Source organism: Nyctibius grandis, chromosome 18 (genome assembly GCF_013368605.1).
Source record: "Nyctibius grandis isolate bNycGra1 chromosome 18, bNycGra1.pri, whole genome shotgun sequence".
Taxonomy (NCBI): domain Eukaryota; kingdom Metazoa; phylum Chordata; class Aves; order Nyctibiiformes; family Nyctibiidae; genus Nyctibius; species Nyctibius grandis.
This window is the reverse complement of record NC_090675.1, coordinates 11,001,891-11,016,716: the sequence shown is the minus strand read 5'-3', so window position 1 is coordinate 11,016,716 and position 14,826 is coordinate 11,001,891. Positions and strand designations below refer to the sequence as shown.

Here is a 14,826-nt window from a genome sequence, read left to right as displayed (position 1 = left end):
AATCAGCTAAACCTGTCCTTTACTTAAAATACTCATTGCAGTAGCAGACAACAAAAGCTGTTAAAACAAAAAGTATTAGAAATAATTTAAAATCATACTTACTGGATCAAAGACCAACATTCTGCAAAGGAGATGAACTGCTTCATGTGTAGCTTGACTGGAAAGTGTGTACAGGACAGGAAGGGATGGCTGCAGGGGAAACAGGAGAGAGAGCAGTACAGAGCTGTCCCGTCAGACCCAGCAGCACCACACCGGTACGGCACGCGTTGTTTTATAGGTGCCAGGGACAAACCTCTCGTTACACAGGACACGCAGCACCTCACGCTCTCCAACAAGACTATAATCACTACTACAAAACTCAGCAATTGTAACAGGGATCTCATTGATTTTTCTTGCCTTAGTTCAGGTGTAATCCCTGGACAACCCACGTTTTAGTTAGTTTGCTATAGAGACACCTCTTTAAGCTGTAGCTGCCCAGGGGCTTGATTAACCACATCGTTTCCAGTATTTCATTTTTCTGATCTCAATCGCTGCCAAATTACGGATTATTTTGCTTTTCCTCACCCAGGCGATCCATATCTCACTGGCAGTGACATCTAGTACAATTAAAATAACCTTCAGCCATACAGCATTTTACAGAGATAAACTGGCCAACGACCAAGGATTGAAAAAAGAAACCAAAACCCCGACCAAAGAAGAAGAGCTCATGGATCCTAGGCCAGGCACTGCTGCAAAGAACGTTCCTGCTATGGTGGGTGTTACTTCCAAGTCCGACACTTCTACAATGTCTTTTTTTTCCCCTGAAGGCAATAACCCACCCCACGCCCGCGCAGCCACACGCACACACACCTTGGGATTCCTCCCGTGCAAATTGAAGCAGCGCTTGTGTTAGCGAGGGAGTGCAGGTGTTGGGAAGAGCCACTCGGGCAGGAGGAACTGCACCGAGCGCTGCACTGGCGTGTCATTAATTACTGCCGGGACGCGGGAAGGATACACGAGCTGGCTGGCAGAAATGACTAAACATTCTGCCTCAAATACAACAGATCGATGGAAAGCTGGCTAGGGTATTTATGGGACAGCAGTCACTGGCAAACTGAGGCCTTGTGTTACATTTGCAAGGATCCCCAGGACTTCCAGAGCTGCGCTAACTCTACACAGACTTTTCACGGGTGTGCAGTGCTATGTTTGGCAGGCAGCTGGTGCTTCTACCTGTTTAGCAAAGCACATGAATACAAGTTATTTAGCTGCTGGAAATCTGTCAGTGTATATAAAAATGACACCTCCACAGTGCCATCATTCTGAGTTAACCCTGAACCACCGAACACAGCACTTCCCAGCCTCAGTCAGGAGACGCTCCTCCCACGGCTGCCACTTAAGCAGCTTTATCAATTCACTTAAATTTAGTTTGAAGTAAAATTTTTACATGCAACATGACAAAGAGGTCTACAGAGGATGTAAATTTTCATTATGCCAACAGACAGTGGGGTGGGTTTTTTTTTTTAATCACAAGCTTCATGCATTAATCTATTTTTACATAAAGCAGCAAAATGCTTTACCCCTTAACTCCTACTGTGCTCACCTACGTCGAGTAAAAATAGCTTGTGCGACAAAGTAATCACCAGTTCCTAACTTGTTTTTTTCTCCCTATTAATCTAATTAAGAAACTAGTAACATTTAGATATTTATAACCAGCAAAATCTCCATTTTAGAAGATGAAAAGCCATTAATTTGCATTCAAACATGAAGTGTGCTTGAAGTTGAAAACAGAAATAGCATTAAAGAAATCAGCTAGATGCACTGTACGCCCCTATTTCCAAGCTGCAAATGAGCAGCTTCTGTGGCGCTCCATGAAAAATGAATGCTGTTTTCCTCAAGAGACACAAAACTACCTGCTTAGAGTTTCTTTCCTATGACTTAGTGGCTACAGGACATTAAATCTGTATTACAAACATTTTGTACCTTTGTACATTTTGTACTCCCACCCTTCAATGGGTCAAGAGACAGTTTCAGCGGCTGGTACAAGAACAGCCTCAGCTCTGGGATTAGAAAATCAGAAGATGTTCTTGTACCCATTTCAGTTCTTGATAAAACATCCTAATTAACACACTGAACAAGGCTAACAAACTCCACAGCTCTTGCTTACTACTACCAAGAGCACAACTACTGCACTTTGGAAATCTCAAGCGATTATCGAAGTATCAGAATTTAAAACCATGCATTCTATAAAGTATCTGGATGTATCTGTATGCTGTTACACAGTTTTATACATAAAGTACAGTGGATGTATTTCTCCCACCTTCAATCACTATAAACCTATTTTTTTAAACATCTCAAGCCTTGAAAGTGCAGGACTACATTCTTAAAAGTTACAACTCTTCTAGCACGTGATAGCAAAAAAAATAACTTGATTTGCTTTAAAACTGGTAGAGAAAGTCTTAGGGAAATCCTCCTATTATTAATGTTAAAAGAAAAAAACTTGTCATAAAATAGAGACAACTTGATGTAGTGAATCAAAAGAGCCAAGGAGGCAGAACTCCCGCACGTCAATAATACAGCAGGATATATACTCAATGCTCATTTCTATGGTAACTACTATTGTGGTGAGTAGACATTTGAGAAATTACTTCAACATGCGGAAAATAAAGATGTAAACTTCACTACTGGAAAGATCTGATGTATTAACATGGACAGGTTATTAATGTTGTTAATTTTTACTATCTAACGATCATAAAAATTACCACACTGGATGGACATGCTGCTTTATTATCGCGCTAGGGACTCCTGCACAAGCATTTCCTTCTGTCTATTAACAGTACATTTCATTTGCCCGTGTTAGTGTCCAGTCAGCACAACGACATCATCCGCCCTTTTTTCTCTGGTTTGTTTCCCTTTTTTTTTTTTTTAAATTAACTTTTACTTCAGCTGTGTTGAATGTTGCATTCTGGTTTTCAGGATCTCGTTCAGCCTTCCACAGGCTGCTCAGGTCACAGCACGCTGTGTGAGGAGACCCTTTGGTGAGGAGCTGCGGGACGGGTCTGTTTACAGATCTGGATAACGGGCGATTTCCAGTTCTAACCCTTGACCCTGGCAGTACAGGAGCCCCTCTGGGGCGTTCCAAACTATATCCTCAACTTTAATTTATGTGTCTTGCCAATATTATCACTTAAATTCAACATCTTCATTCAAAATAGCTATCAAAACACTGTCCCTTCACAACAGGAGACTTTCACCTCTATCAAGTCAAACAATACATACAAGACAGAAATGCACTTTACTAGTGACAAACCACCTTGTCTCAATAGCAGTTGGAGTAGCTACACCATTAACCCACGCCACTGCAACACCACAAGCACTGTTGGTAAACTGAACCCGGTTTGCAGGCAGAGCCAGCTCTGAGGTTAAATATCCCGACAAAGTATTTATGAACAAACATGCCATGAGAACTTAACATGTGAAACACTGCGACGAGGCAGCAGCATTATGCTGCACCGAGGAAATCCTAACTGCTGGGGGCTGAGCGAAGGACTGCCCTGACCACGCACAGAACGAGGCCAGCAGTCCCCAGCGGTACCTGTTTATGAGGACCCCTGAGTATGTGTGCCTTGGCGCCTTCACAAGCCGTCCTCATCGCTTCCAGCGACGGCGTCCCCAGCAGGTCTGTGATCAAATCCAGCTGCAGGTACAGAACACACACAGCTGAGGTTTTAGACATATATTACTATATTTCACTACGACAGCAGAGTCTTAAGCTAATGTAAATTACTTTTAAGGTATGAATCAGTTCAAAAACACTGTTTTAGGGATAGTATATTACAAATATTAACATATACATTTAGTAGACAGCAAATACAAACATTTGTAATTTCACTGAAAAAGCCCTAACAGAAGCTGATTTTCAAGTTTGGGAGCTTTTTTTGTTTACAGGTTTAGTAAAATATTTTATTGCCATTTAAAATCAATTAAGAAAATTGTTAAGTACTGTTAAGGGTGTGTTACTCATTCTAGTACCCAAATATTCTCAATTGAATGTCAGCATTGCATACTAATATACCACACAAAATTACCCCCCAAAAACCAGGTCAACTACTACTTTACACAAAATTATTGCCATCAAAACTATAGAAAATGGGGAAAACCCCTCAGAACTACAGCACAAACATACTATATAAAAAATTCCTATATATGAGAAAAATAAGTTAGAAAAAAAAGCATCTGTCCAGCACCAGAGGAAGGAAAAGGAATGGTGCTGGTTATAAGGAAAACAAAAGCTACCTAAAAAAGAGCAAAGACGATGCTGTGTTTAAAACTGGTCTCCACTTTAAATGCAATGACATCTCATTCACCTTTGGCATTTTGGAAAGCAACAGATGCGCTTTCACCTTATTTCTACACAAGTGTGTGCACATGCTCCTTCAGTGAATAAAACCAAACAAAAAACTCCTGTGGAAGTCAAGCAAAATAAAAACCAAGCGCCTTGTCAGTGGGCGACCAGCACCCTGGTTCCAAGCGTTCCCTTGTGAGCACCATCCGCCCGCGCTAACGAGCAACTGCAGCCTCTCCTCGGGGAACAAACCCATTATCAGCATTATACAGCCCTTGGATGCATGGAAATCACCCCGACTGTTGGTGTAACACTGTGAAACGGGGCTGCTGTCGACTGCCTCGAGGCACACGCACCGCCCTAACGCGGTGCTGACCACGAGCCCTCCCGCTCGCCTCGGCACCGCGCGGCCAGGGCGAGCCTCCCTTCACGGGGAGCGACAGCAACGTACCCACGCTTGTGAGGAGATGGAAAACTAGGCAGGAAAAAATCCCTAAACCTTGAGGGTTTTAGATGTGGAAAATATATAGTTGAGAAAAAGAGACATGGAGCTGATATAATAACAGATCAATGTATTTACAAAATATGAAAAGTAATATAATAAATTATACCAGCTATCAGGGAACGCTGGCTGCATGAACACCTGTATTTTTCAGCCAACTGCTCCTGAAGCACACAATGATACGTTAATGTACGTTTATATCTATCTATATAGATAGGGATAGAAATACACTTTATTCTAATGGTTACAAGAAAAAACACTGAAAAAATTTTCGTAATGATCTTCTGCAAGTTCCTGTTTAACACCTCAAGACAGAATCCTCTTGTCCCAGCCCATACACCTCCAACACCCCACAGAAGCTTTGTTAGGCGCTCTGATGGGACACGGCCACGCTGCGCCGGCAGCACCTGCCCGCTCTCCTTCCTTCCTGACGCCCTGACCCTTCCCAGCGGACCCTGCTCACGGTCTCAGGCACGTGACCGGTTATCTTTAAGGAGGATTAAATAATAAACAGCAAAATCAGACTAGAGGAGCTGGCTAACCTCGGGAGGTGGCTGAGCCCCAGCCCTCTATAACCTGCGTTTCACCGAGCAGTGTGCAGACCCGTCACTAAAGCAAGCGGAGAAAGGCATTTGCTCCCCCAGACAGTAGGTCAGAGATCACCCTTCCTGCACTACAGATGCACTCAAAGATAAAATTAGAGGTATTAAATGTTTCTGGACATACAGCTAAAAATAACTTGTATTTGCACCTTTCAAAATGTGTTTTTTAAAAAAATAGAGATTGTAGCATACAAAAATGCCAACTATTCTAAATAGTATCAGCAAAAAGCAAAAATAGGAGGTGTTAGAAAACACTGTATTTGAAAGTCTTTCTGACTAAGTCTCAGTATAGATTACCTAATTTCTTATTTTTGTAAGAAAACCCACAAAATCCTTATCAAAAGTTAGCTAGTTTAACTTGAGTAAGCAACTTCGATATATTCATCACTTTCAACATGATACTATCCAAAGTTTACAATACCAAAATCACCAGTTCCAGGCTGGTTTATAATGTAAAGCCTTATTCACTTTCTTCATCACAGATATGCGTTAAAAATTCCAGTACAGTCAGTTTTAAAATGATCTCTTCCCTGGTTTTTCTCCCAGGAAGACTCCAGCCTGCTGCTGCCTACCCTGACAGCAGAGCGTTTGCTGGCCTGGGTAGCTCCGCTGGGTGCACAGGAGAATCTTTCTTAGCGTACAGTCTGCACTAAGGGGCACGGCACTGGCTAGAGCCCACAACCTTGACTAGCCCAAGGCACTTCCACAGACTCTGTCCACCTTCGAATAGCACTGAATTTCTCAGAACATAATGGAGATATATGTGGTGACCACTTAAACCATTCTACCCACAGGGATTACAGAAGATCTAGGAACTCTTACCTGACTTTATGCAACTTTTCAGTCAAAGTGAACACCACCCAAAAAACCCACCCCATAATGCTAGAGTTATCTGATGAGTGTCTTTGCACTTCAAATTTCAAGGATAGCCAAGGCTATTAAAATCACGCGTACGTTTGGCTTCAGTGTTGCAAAAGATCAAAGATTAGAAAAACAGGAGATGTTAAATGTTTTTGAGGCTGCAACAGAATAGTAGTTGTGATCACGTTACTGCTTTTCTCCTCTGCAGTCTCTTCCCAAGGGTGAGAGAGGGGCGTATTTTGGGAGGAGGTCTACGTGTTGTGCTCATACAAGGTGTCAGCGCTGGCTGGAATGACTAGAGGTCCCTCCTTGGGAACGCTACTGCGGTGACAGGACAGGTACCACGGGACAGGGCACAGCATTGGAAAATCATATACACAACGCAACAACATTTTAAATATACGAACATTGAAAAGAGCATGCTAACGAGAATGCCTCCCAAACCCGTGAAAATGCTGCGTGCACAAACATGAGAAGTGCAGAGTTTGGAATGTCACCCTGAACAAAGTTTGGAATGTGTTTTTAGTTCTTGTCGGTCAATATACGTAATCTCACAAATTTAACGCTGTGTAGTTTGTAATCTATAGATGAACACTAGCAACACTGAAGATAAAAATGTTTATGTCAGCACATCTTGTTCCTTCTCTTAGAAGTATAAACACGTCCATCTCTAATATCTTGCTGCAGACATTATTTTCTATCTACTGTAAAAATAGCACTTCAAGTTTATTAGAGATATACGTATATTATATTAGCTTGCTTGCTGTTGGAATGGTGATGAAGGATTCTGGTGCATCTCACGGTTTTATACCTAGCCACAGCTATACATCAAAAACTACTCAATACCTTCTTACACACTTGACCGTTACCGAAGTGAAGCAGTCTGAGCAACACTACTAACTGGCAGTTTAAATAGTTCAAGTGCCAACACTGTATCTCCAGTTACATATCGACAGAAAACTTACTCCTTTCTCATATTAGTTGTTACAAAAAGCTTGATTCCGGTTATATCACCTTTACCTTATCTCAATAAAATGCTACATCAGGCTTTGGTGCTGCAGCAGATTACAGGGGATTACAAAAAAATACACATTTCAAAAGCTAGCGTTAGTAACCACTACTTTTGGTGCTGTCTGGAAGCTATCATTTCAGTGTTTCAGGGTAGTTTGTTTTTTTTGCCTGTGTGTAACCAAGCAAAACAAAAGCAAGTTTGAGGTTCAAAATGCATCAGTATAACTGATTCCATGAAATTATGCAGTAGAAAATTTTTAAAGGGAAATTTAATTATACCTGCTGTATGGGACTCTGTGCCTGAAACAATATTCTTCGCCCAAGTAATTCTGCAAAGATGCAGCCCACAGACCAGATGTCAATAGCATTGCTGTAGTGACGGCTGCCCATCAGGATTTCTGGAGCTCGGTAATACTGAGTGACAACTTCCTGAGTCATGTGACGAGATTCATCTAATTCTTCCACCCTGGCCAATCCAAAATCACAAATCTAAATTGAGAAGGTAAATAAAAAAATTAAAATAACCAAAACACTTAATGCATTTCAAGTAGGTAACCTTCTGGTAACGAAGCAGGAAATTCCAAAGCAGCATTTAAACAAATCAGATAATCTGCTCTAACCGCATAAGCAAAGGGAAAGGGGAATAGGAAGAAATTATGCTACTTTATTGCACATCCATTTAAACTTTCTACAATGTTATTTGAAAACACAGTACATTTTTAGCTGGCATTACAATATTTATAATCTAAAAGATTAAAAGACTTTGCATTAAAAATAAAATATACATATTGCCAGCCTCTGGGTACACAATATTTCATCCCAAACCAGATTTCATTTGTTCATCATATGCCTCAAAATGTTACAGAAAGATTCAGCCTTCTACTCACTTTGGCTTTGAGAATTTTTAAAAATTTCTTGAACCAGAAGGGTTAAGAAAACACTCGAAAATTTTCACAATTAGATTGCTTAGCAAATCAGTGTAGGGAGAAAAGGGGAAAGGAAGATGTTTGTTTCCTTTATAATTTTTAAAGAATCTCTGGGATTTTTTTTTCCTCGTGAAATGACTTTCAGGAAAACTGTTCATATTAAATGTTTTTGTTTAAAAAATAACATCTGGTTTATAATGAACAGCATATACATATGTACATTTTCAATAAATTTAAGTAGCACCTTAAGAACACAGTTGCTGTTCACAAGTAGGTTCCCTGGTTTAATGTCTCGATGTAAAATGCCAGCAGAATGGAGATATTTCAGACCTGGAATATTAAACGAAATTAAAATAAACACCTTTTTTCCTTTTCAAAGAAGTTTAAGGCTGACAGCATTTTCCTGCAACTCCTCATCAGCAAAGACTTTGCCATTGGCTCGTTTTTCATACGAGTCTAACTTCCAGTCTCTAGTATACACTCAATCGCTCAATGAAAGGATAAAACTTTTGGAGTATATAAACTAGACTGAGCCAGTAATTTAAGCAGTCTTTTTTTAAAAAAAAAAAGAAAAAAGCAAACCAGAACCAAAACATCATCTCCCTGGTTATGACATGGACACTCTGCTAATCCCAACACTGGAATATTGACATATCCCTCTTACTGCTCTGTTTCCCAGTAACAATTTTACCTTCTGCAGCACTAAAATTTGATTTAACAATCTCTTAGGTAACAACAGAAATAAACTCAGATTAAATCCAAGCTAATTTTCATGTGGTTTTTTTTTTTTAAATCACTTTTTTCAAACTAAAACCTCATAAGCCAGCAGCAGATAATGTAAAACAAGGCTAAGAGAATACAGGCCCAAATCAGTAAAGCCTAGGCCCTTTCCTTAACTTTATTAGTGTAAAAATTCAAAGCTAGAGCTAATGACCTTAGGACATCTGACCACAGCCATTGGGGGTGTTTCTAACATTTAGGTGGTTAGGAAAGAAAGATAACCCCTGCCTCCTGCGTGCTTTTGCAGTCCCTGGAGCTGTAATTCTGATATTTTTAAGAAAATTAAGTAATGCAGAAAGCACGTCACTAAAAAGTCCAGTGGAAGAAAGTACACCACCATGACATTGTCCATGTACATGAGCTACAGGAGCAGTCAAAGCATGGAAAATGGAAAAATGGCCATAAAATAGGGTCAGATAAAGCAAAAATAAATAATAGCATTAAACTGGGAAACACTGAGTGCTCAGGTCAAATGCCTGGGCAAATGGAGTGAGAATTCAAGTAACTCTTGAACTAACTTTAACCAACAGCTTTGCGTTGCCATTTGGATAGAAATCAGAGTTCTGAGCGTTCCCCCAGTCACTATAAACTCAGTAATCACAGAGGCACAAATGCCTTTTGTCCTTTAGGACTGTAAATCTTTTTCTAGCAAAACAGGGACCTGGAACAGCCCATACTAATTCTGGATATCATTTATATTTCTTTGCTCTGCTCGTTATGAATATGATCTACTATTTATTTACTACCAGATAAAACTGACTGTTTACTTTCACCTTATTCCAGTGAAAATACTCAAATAAAGCCAATGGAAAAGCAACTGGACGAACATTGATCAGATGTTCAAAAGGCAAGCTCAATAATCTCATTTCTTGGACAAAAGTTTCCAAATGGACTTTAAAAAAAATCAAGTTTAAAATTACTACTATGGTAAATTGTTTTAGCTAAAAATCAAACTTTAGTGGACTGTTCCATAACAATTTAAACTAGACTGCTCTCCAGAATACCTTAAGTGGGCATAGTTACATGTATCTATCCATTGGGCTCAGTCTAGGCGTCCTTTCCGTACCTGGATTCGAAACGCACTGGAGGGCTGTTAAAACTCACCCACCCACCAGGCCATTGTAAAAGCCTTTGCAGCTGAAGCGTGAGTCTTGCCATCTTCACCCACGACTACGATGGAAGGCAGCAGGGCTGCCACGTTCTTATAACTAGAACAATTAATGCTTGCTATTGCTTCATAATATGAAATAAAAAGAACAAGTTTCCACAGGAAACTCATTCAAGTTGAGGATTTCTTGAGAATAAACATTAAGAAACAGAGAAAAAAATTACTACTATTACATAATTTTTGTCACATTTAAAAGAAGAAAAATTACCTCTTAAAATCTGGTAAAGAAAAACTTTGACATGATCCGAGCTGAGTGGCTGAGGAGAGACGATAATCTTATGGAGGTCACTCTGCATCAATTCAGTGACAACATATCTTCAATTTATTAGTTAAGGCAAAAGCAGAAAGTCCAGCACATAATGTCTTGAAACATTTACTCTAACTCCTAGGAATCTGAGCTCTTACAGGTCAGAGCTATCGAGTAAAAAAGAATAAAGCTTCTTCAGAGGTCAAATCTCCAGACTCTTACAAGAATGAAAATAAAAAATGGGTTGTGAAAGAAAACAGATTACTCAATAAAGTAGCGTTTGCAATTAAGGTAGTTGTTACAAAATTATTCCAAAGTCAAACTACGACTCAGAAAAGAAAATAAAATTTTAATATAATTAATGGCATCTTGAAACCTTTACATTTTTCCTTAAGATTGGTAAGCCACAAATTACAGACAACTAAAGTAGCATCTTTATAGCGGACATACATCAACACGGTGTAACCAGACAAACTGGCAAGTGCAAGCCTGTGAAAGTCAGTTATCAAAAGTACCTTGCAGGCTGCTACACGATCAGTACTGCAGACATTTAGAAGTACATATGCTGCCCTAAATCTACCCAGTACCCACTATTTTACCTTCTCAAGCATCATATACACATGCATACAAATCCTGGTCATAAAAGTCTTCTGAATTATAACAGGAGAAGAAAAAGAAAAAAAACTTCTATCTGGAGGAAAAGCTAAACAAAAATAAACAGAAACCGCTATTTCATGTACTCACAGACACGCAGAACACGGCAATAGTCGTGGTCACCGATAACTTACACGAATACTTGACGATACAGAGAGTTGTATATGCCGTGGCTTACGCTAAGGCAAGGTGTGGATTAAGAAGGGAGTTGCGTTTATTCAGGAAGCACTAAAAATACCAGAAACAGTGCTTCAAAAGTGGGGAAATACGGAAGGCAGAAGCAGCATAGCTTAGCCCCCAAGATCACTATCGGAGCGTCGACTTCCTGAACACGCTGCGGTAATAAAACACACGCAAACACCCTACGACAAACCCTCGGGATGCTCCAGACACACGCTGCCCGTGGGCTGTACGGGGCAGGCGGGGACAGGCAGCGACAAGGAGCCCACCGAGGTGCAGAGAAGCTGCCTCTGCTGTACGGCGCTTCGTTCACGAACGCCACGGGGAAATCAGGTTTTGGAGCTGTGGTTCGGAACTGGGTTTAAAGCAAAACCACAGCACCTCGACTTTCAGGAGGGACTGAACTTGCAATACTGAGAATTTTCAACTTTTACAACAAATAAGCTTGATGATTAAGAAACGTTTCTGCTTTAAAAGCTACCTTTAGCAGTCATATTTGAAACAAAGACCTCTGGTATGACTGAGGTTGTGGCTGAAGAAGGCCAAACGCGGTAGCCATACACCAACTGAACTTCTGCTTTCCAGCAAGGTACCAAACGCCTCACCGAGCGCCCTGCATCAGGTATCGAGCGTTGTGAGCCACGCCAAGCCCTGCAGCATTCAAACCAGACAAAAACGTGGCAGAGAGCTGGTGCGTGCTGCCAAGGTCATGCAGAAGATCAAGGAGAGAGCTGGAAATCCTGGGCCCCCACCCAGCATCTCCCTCGGTGTGCCAGGTTCATTCACAGTTCGAGGGAACGCAGCAGTGAGCGCTGAAGCCTTCCAAACCCACCCCAATCATCCCTTGGAAGGGGCACCAGCCCTGCCGGGTGCCCCCGGCGCGGGGCCCAGGGTGGGCAGCTCTGCCCTCCCGCTGCAGGAGGGCTCGGGGTTTCCAGGCACTGCGTGAACTCATCGACCTCGCGCAGGTATGTTTACGAGTGTGCCGTCCTGCCCTTCCCTCCGAAAGCGAAGCTGCCCGGCTCAGTGCTGAGGGTTGGGGTTGGGCTGGTTTTTAAATCTCACCATCACCCTGTAGGAGCCCACCAGGTGGGTCAGTGCTCTTCATAACCAGCTCTGCTACACACCAAGCCTGAAATATAACAGCAAACCCTGACTCCAGTTACGATATTTATCTGTTGGTAACACAGTAAGCGAGTCAGCTTCAGCAGAAGCTTCTCCTTGTTCTTACCATTATCTCCAGTTCATTGGCACAGGTCAAGCTGCGCTCATAACAGTCTAGAGAAAACTTACATTTTCTTTCATCTCTACCTAACCAATGTGCTCCTTCCATCTGTTGCTCTGCAAACCCTGTCTGGCCAAACCCCTATCAGCCAAATTGTTCATCTGCCATCAGCACACCACAGAAAAATTAACTTTATAAATTAAATATTGCCAACTTTTTGACCAAAAAACCCCCCGAATTAAAATTGCACTCATAAAGAATTCATGAAGAAAATAAAACAACCCTGCAGCACCATAATTTCTAGTCCTCTAATTTTTCTTTTCCTTTTGCAAAGGCACTCTTAAATATTTATACCAGCCTTTAAAAATTTGGTTTTTACATTATGGCTGCAATGAGTCTTTACACTTCATCTTTAATGTAAACCATTAAAAAAATCCAAAAGCATTACTCTGCACTTTATTATGATAAGATTTTTGTTTTGCCATGCCGCAAATCCTCCTAAATCTCAATCCCGAGCATAATGTCTCCCAGATGCCTCAACTAGTTGCCATGCCAACTAAAGCAGCTTAAATTAAATGAGGGCCTGAAATGGCACCTGCACCACTCCAGGTCTGCTGCGCATTAAGCAAAGCTCTCTTGACAGGGGCTCAGAGGTGCCATTACCCTGAACAGCAGCTATCTGATTATTGTCTCTAGATAATTTAATGAGGGCCTCTAAACACGAGCGACAGCAGCACTTGCTTGATCCTCCTGCCTTTTACCAACGTGGCAGCTTCTGAAACAGCTGGTACCCACGCGGGTCAATGGCTTTACTCCGGCCAGTACTAGGAATGTTTAGCAAAAACAAACTACGAAAACCCCACGGGATTTCAATCAGCTGTTCCAACAGGTACCTGCAGTTTTCTTTTCCAAGCTGACCCATAAAGTACGCTGGCCATGAGGTGGTCACTGGAGCGGTAACACACAGCTAAGCTGAACATTACTACCAGATAAAAATTGCTTCTGACAGCAGTAATTAGTTAAGTAGCTGTATAAAATTACAACTACAAATGCACCAATTTGCTTCAGAATAATTATCGAGGCAAATGCAGGGCACCAAAGAACTTCGCTTACTCTGTTGACTGGGAGACCGGCTGCGTTGGGGAACTTTACAAAGTGACAGGCAAATTTTAAAAAGGAATAAAGTGCGCTCTGTGATGTGGTATTCTCACACTGACTGGGATCCTTCCTTCTTCGGGCTCTGCGCACCTCAAAATTCAATTCTACAGACAGTTTTTCTGGGAAGAGGCCAGCATTCTGTGAACAAGTTCAGGGGTAGGTGGATTAGCTGGATGCTAACAGTGGAGTGGAGGTGTCCAGCTGCACAATAGCGTAAGAAACACGCTTTTTTTTTAAAAAAAAAAACAAACAAAACTCTTCCTTATATATTTCAGGATTTTCTATAAAATGTGGACAATGGGTTTTCTCCTGGTTTAGTATACTTTACTTCTTCTTGGTTTACGTTAGGATCATGTCAAGCTTAGTTTGTGATGCCACCTCTGTTCTCTTCTAACTCTTTGCAGACTTTCGAGCTTTCTAGTAGAAATATTTCTATAACATCCTCATTTCGCATCAATACCCAAAAGATGAAAAGAAGACTTGGTCCATGTAAAAATAGTGCAATGATTATTCAAAAAACCCTAATGAAACTAATGCCTGTCTAAATTATTTTTATGTTTAAAATTTGCTGACTTTTCTGTTCTAGGTAAAATTACTGGTATGAGTATATTTACTTATATCAAGTCACCTCTAATTATGCAATGTAGAAATGGCAATCTATGGCACGTGTCAAAGACCACAGACAAGGAAAAGCAGAAGCTTTTTGGAGGGGACACGGTTTTGGAGTCAGGAAAAAAACAAAAAAGACATTTTTACTGAATCACTGACAGCAGGCACATACTGCCAGCAGATTCTACTTGAAAGATCACTGCTGACAATATGTGATATTCAACTTTAAAACCTTCCTGGTATTTTCCCATGTGTACACAATCTTCTCAACAGAAATAATTTTATATCAATGCATACTAGGGAAAACATTTTCAGTTCCAGGCAGTATTATCCAACTAGATTTTGCAAATACTGGAATAAAGGTATTACAACTTTACAGCTGAATAAAGCAAAATTTTAACACGCTGCAGAAGGTCCTCGTGTTACAGAGAGAACAAAGCCGTTTTGGCAGAGTTCATTCAAGCAGACACCTAGGACTCTCTCCCATACCATTTACTGGTTTGACACCACCACCACCATGCCTCCGCTACCTGTCAAAGGTACATCAAGTCATTCTGTTCCCGTGAATACCTAGTGAGAATC

At 41.0% G+C, this 14,826-nt stretch overlaps 1 protein-coding gene across 2 annotated transcripts in view; it reads right to left on the bottom strand.

Annotated features, from left to right (window-relative positions):
• NLK (nemo like kinase) overlaps positions 1-14,826 on the bottom strand; it is a 52,779-nt gene that overhangs the window by 5,017 nt on the left and 32,936 nt on the right. For both annotated transcript variants that reach the window (XM_068415803.1, XM_068415802.1), the window contains exons 4-8: positions 10,380-10,486; positions 8,468-8,553; positions 7,577-7,786; positions 3,572-3,673; positions 103-189 (exon numbers count right to left, since the gene is read on the bottom strand). In XM_068415803.1, coding sequence (XP_068271904.1) covers positions 103-189; positions 3,572-3,673; positions 7,577-7,786; positions 8,468-8,553; positions 10,380-10,486 — 592 coding nt within the window. The remainder of the gene's footprint in view (positions 1-102; positions 190-3,571; positions 3,674-7,576; positions 7,787-8,467; positions 8,554-10,379; positions 10,487-14,826) is intronic.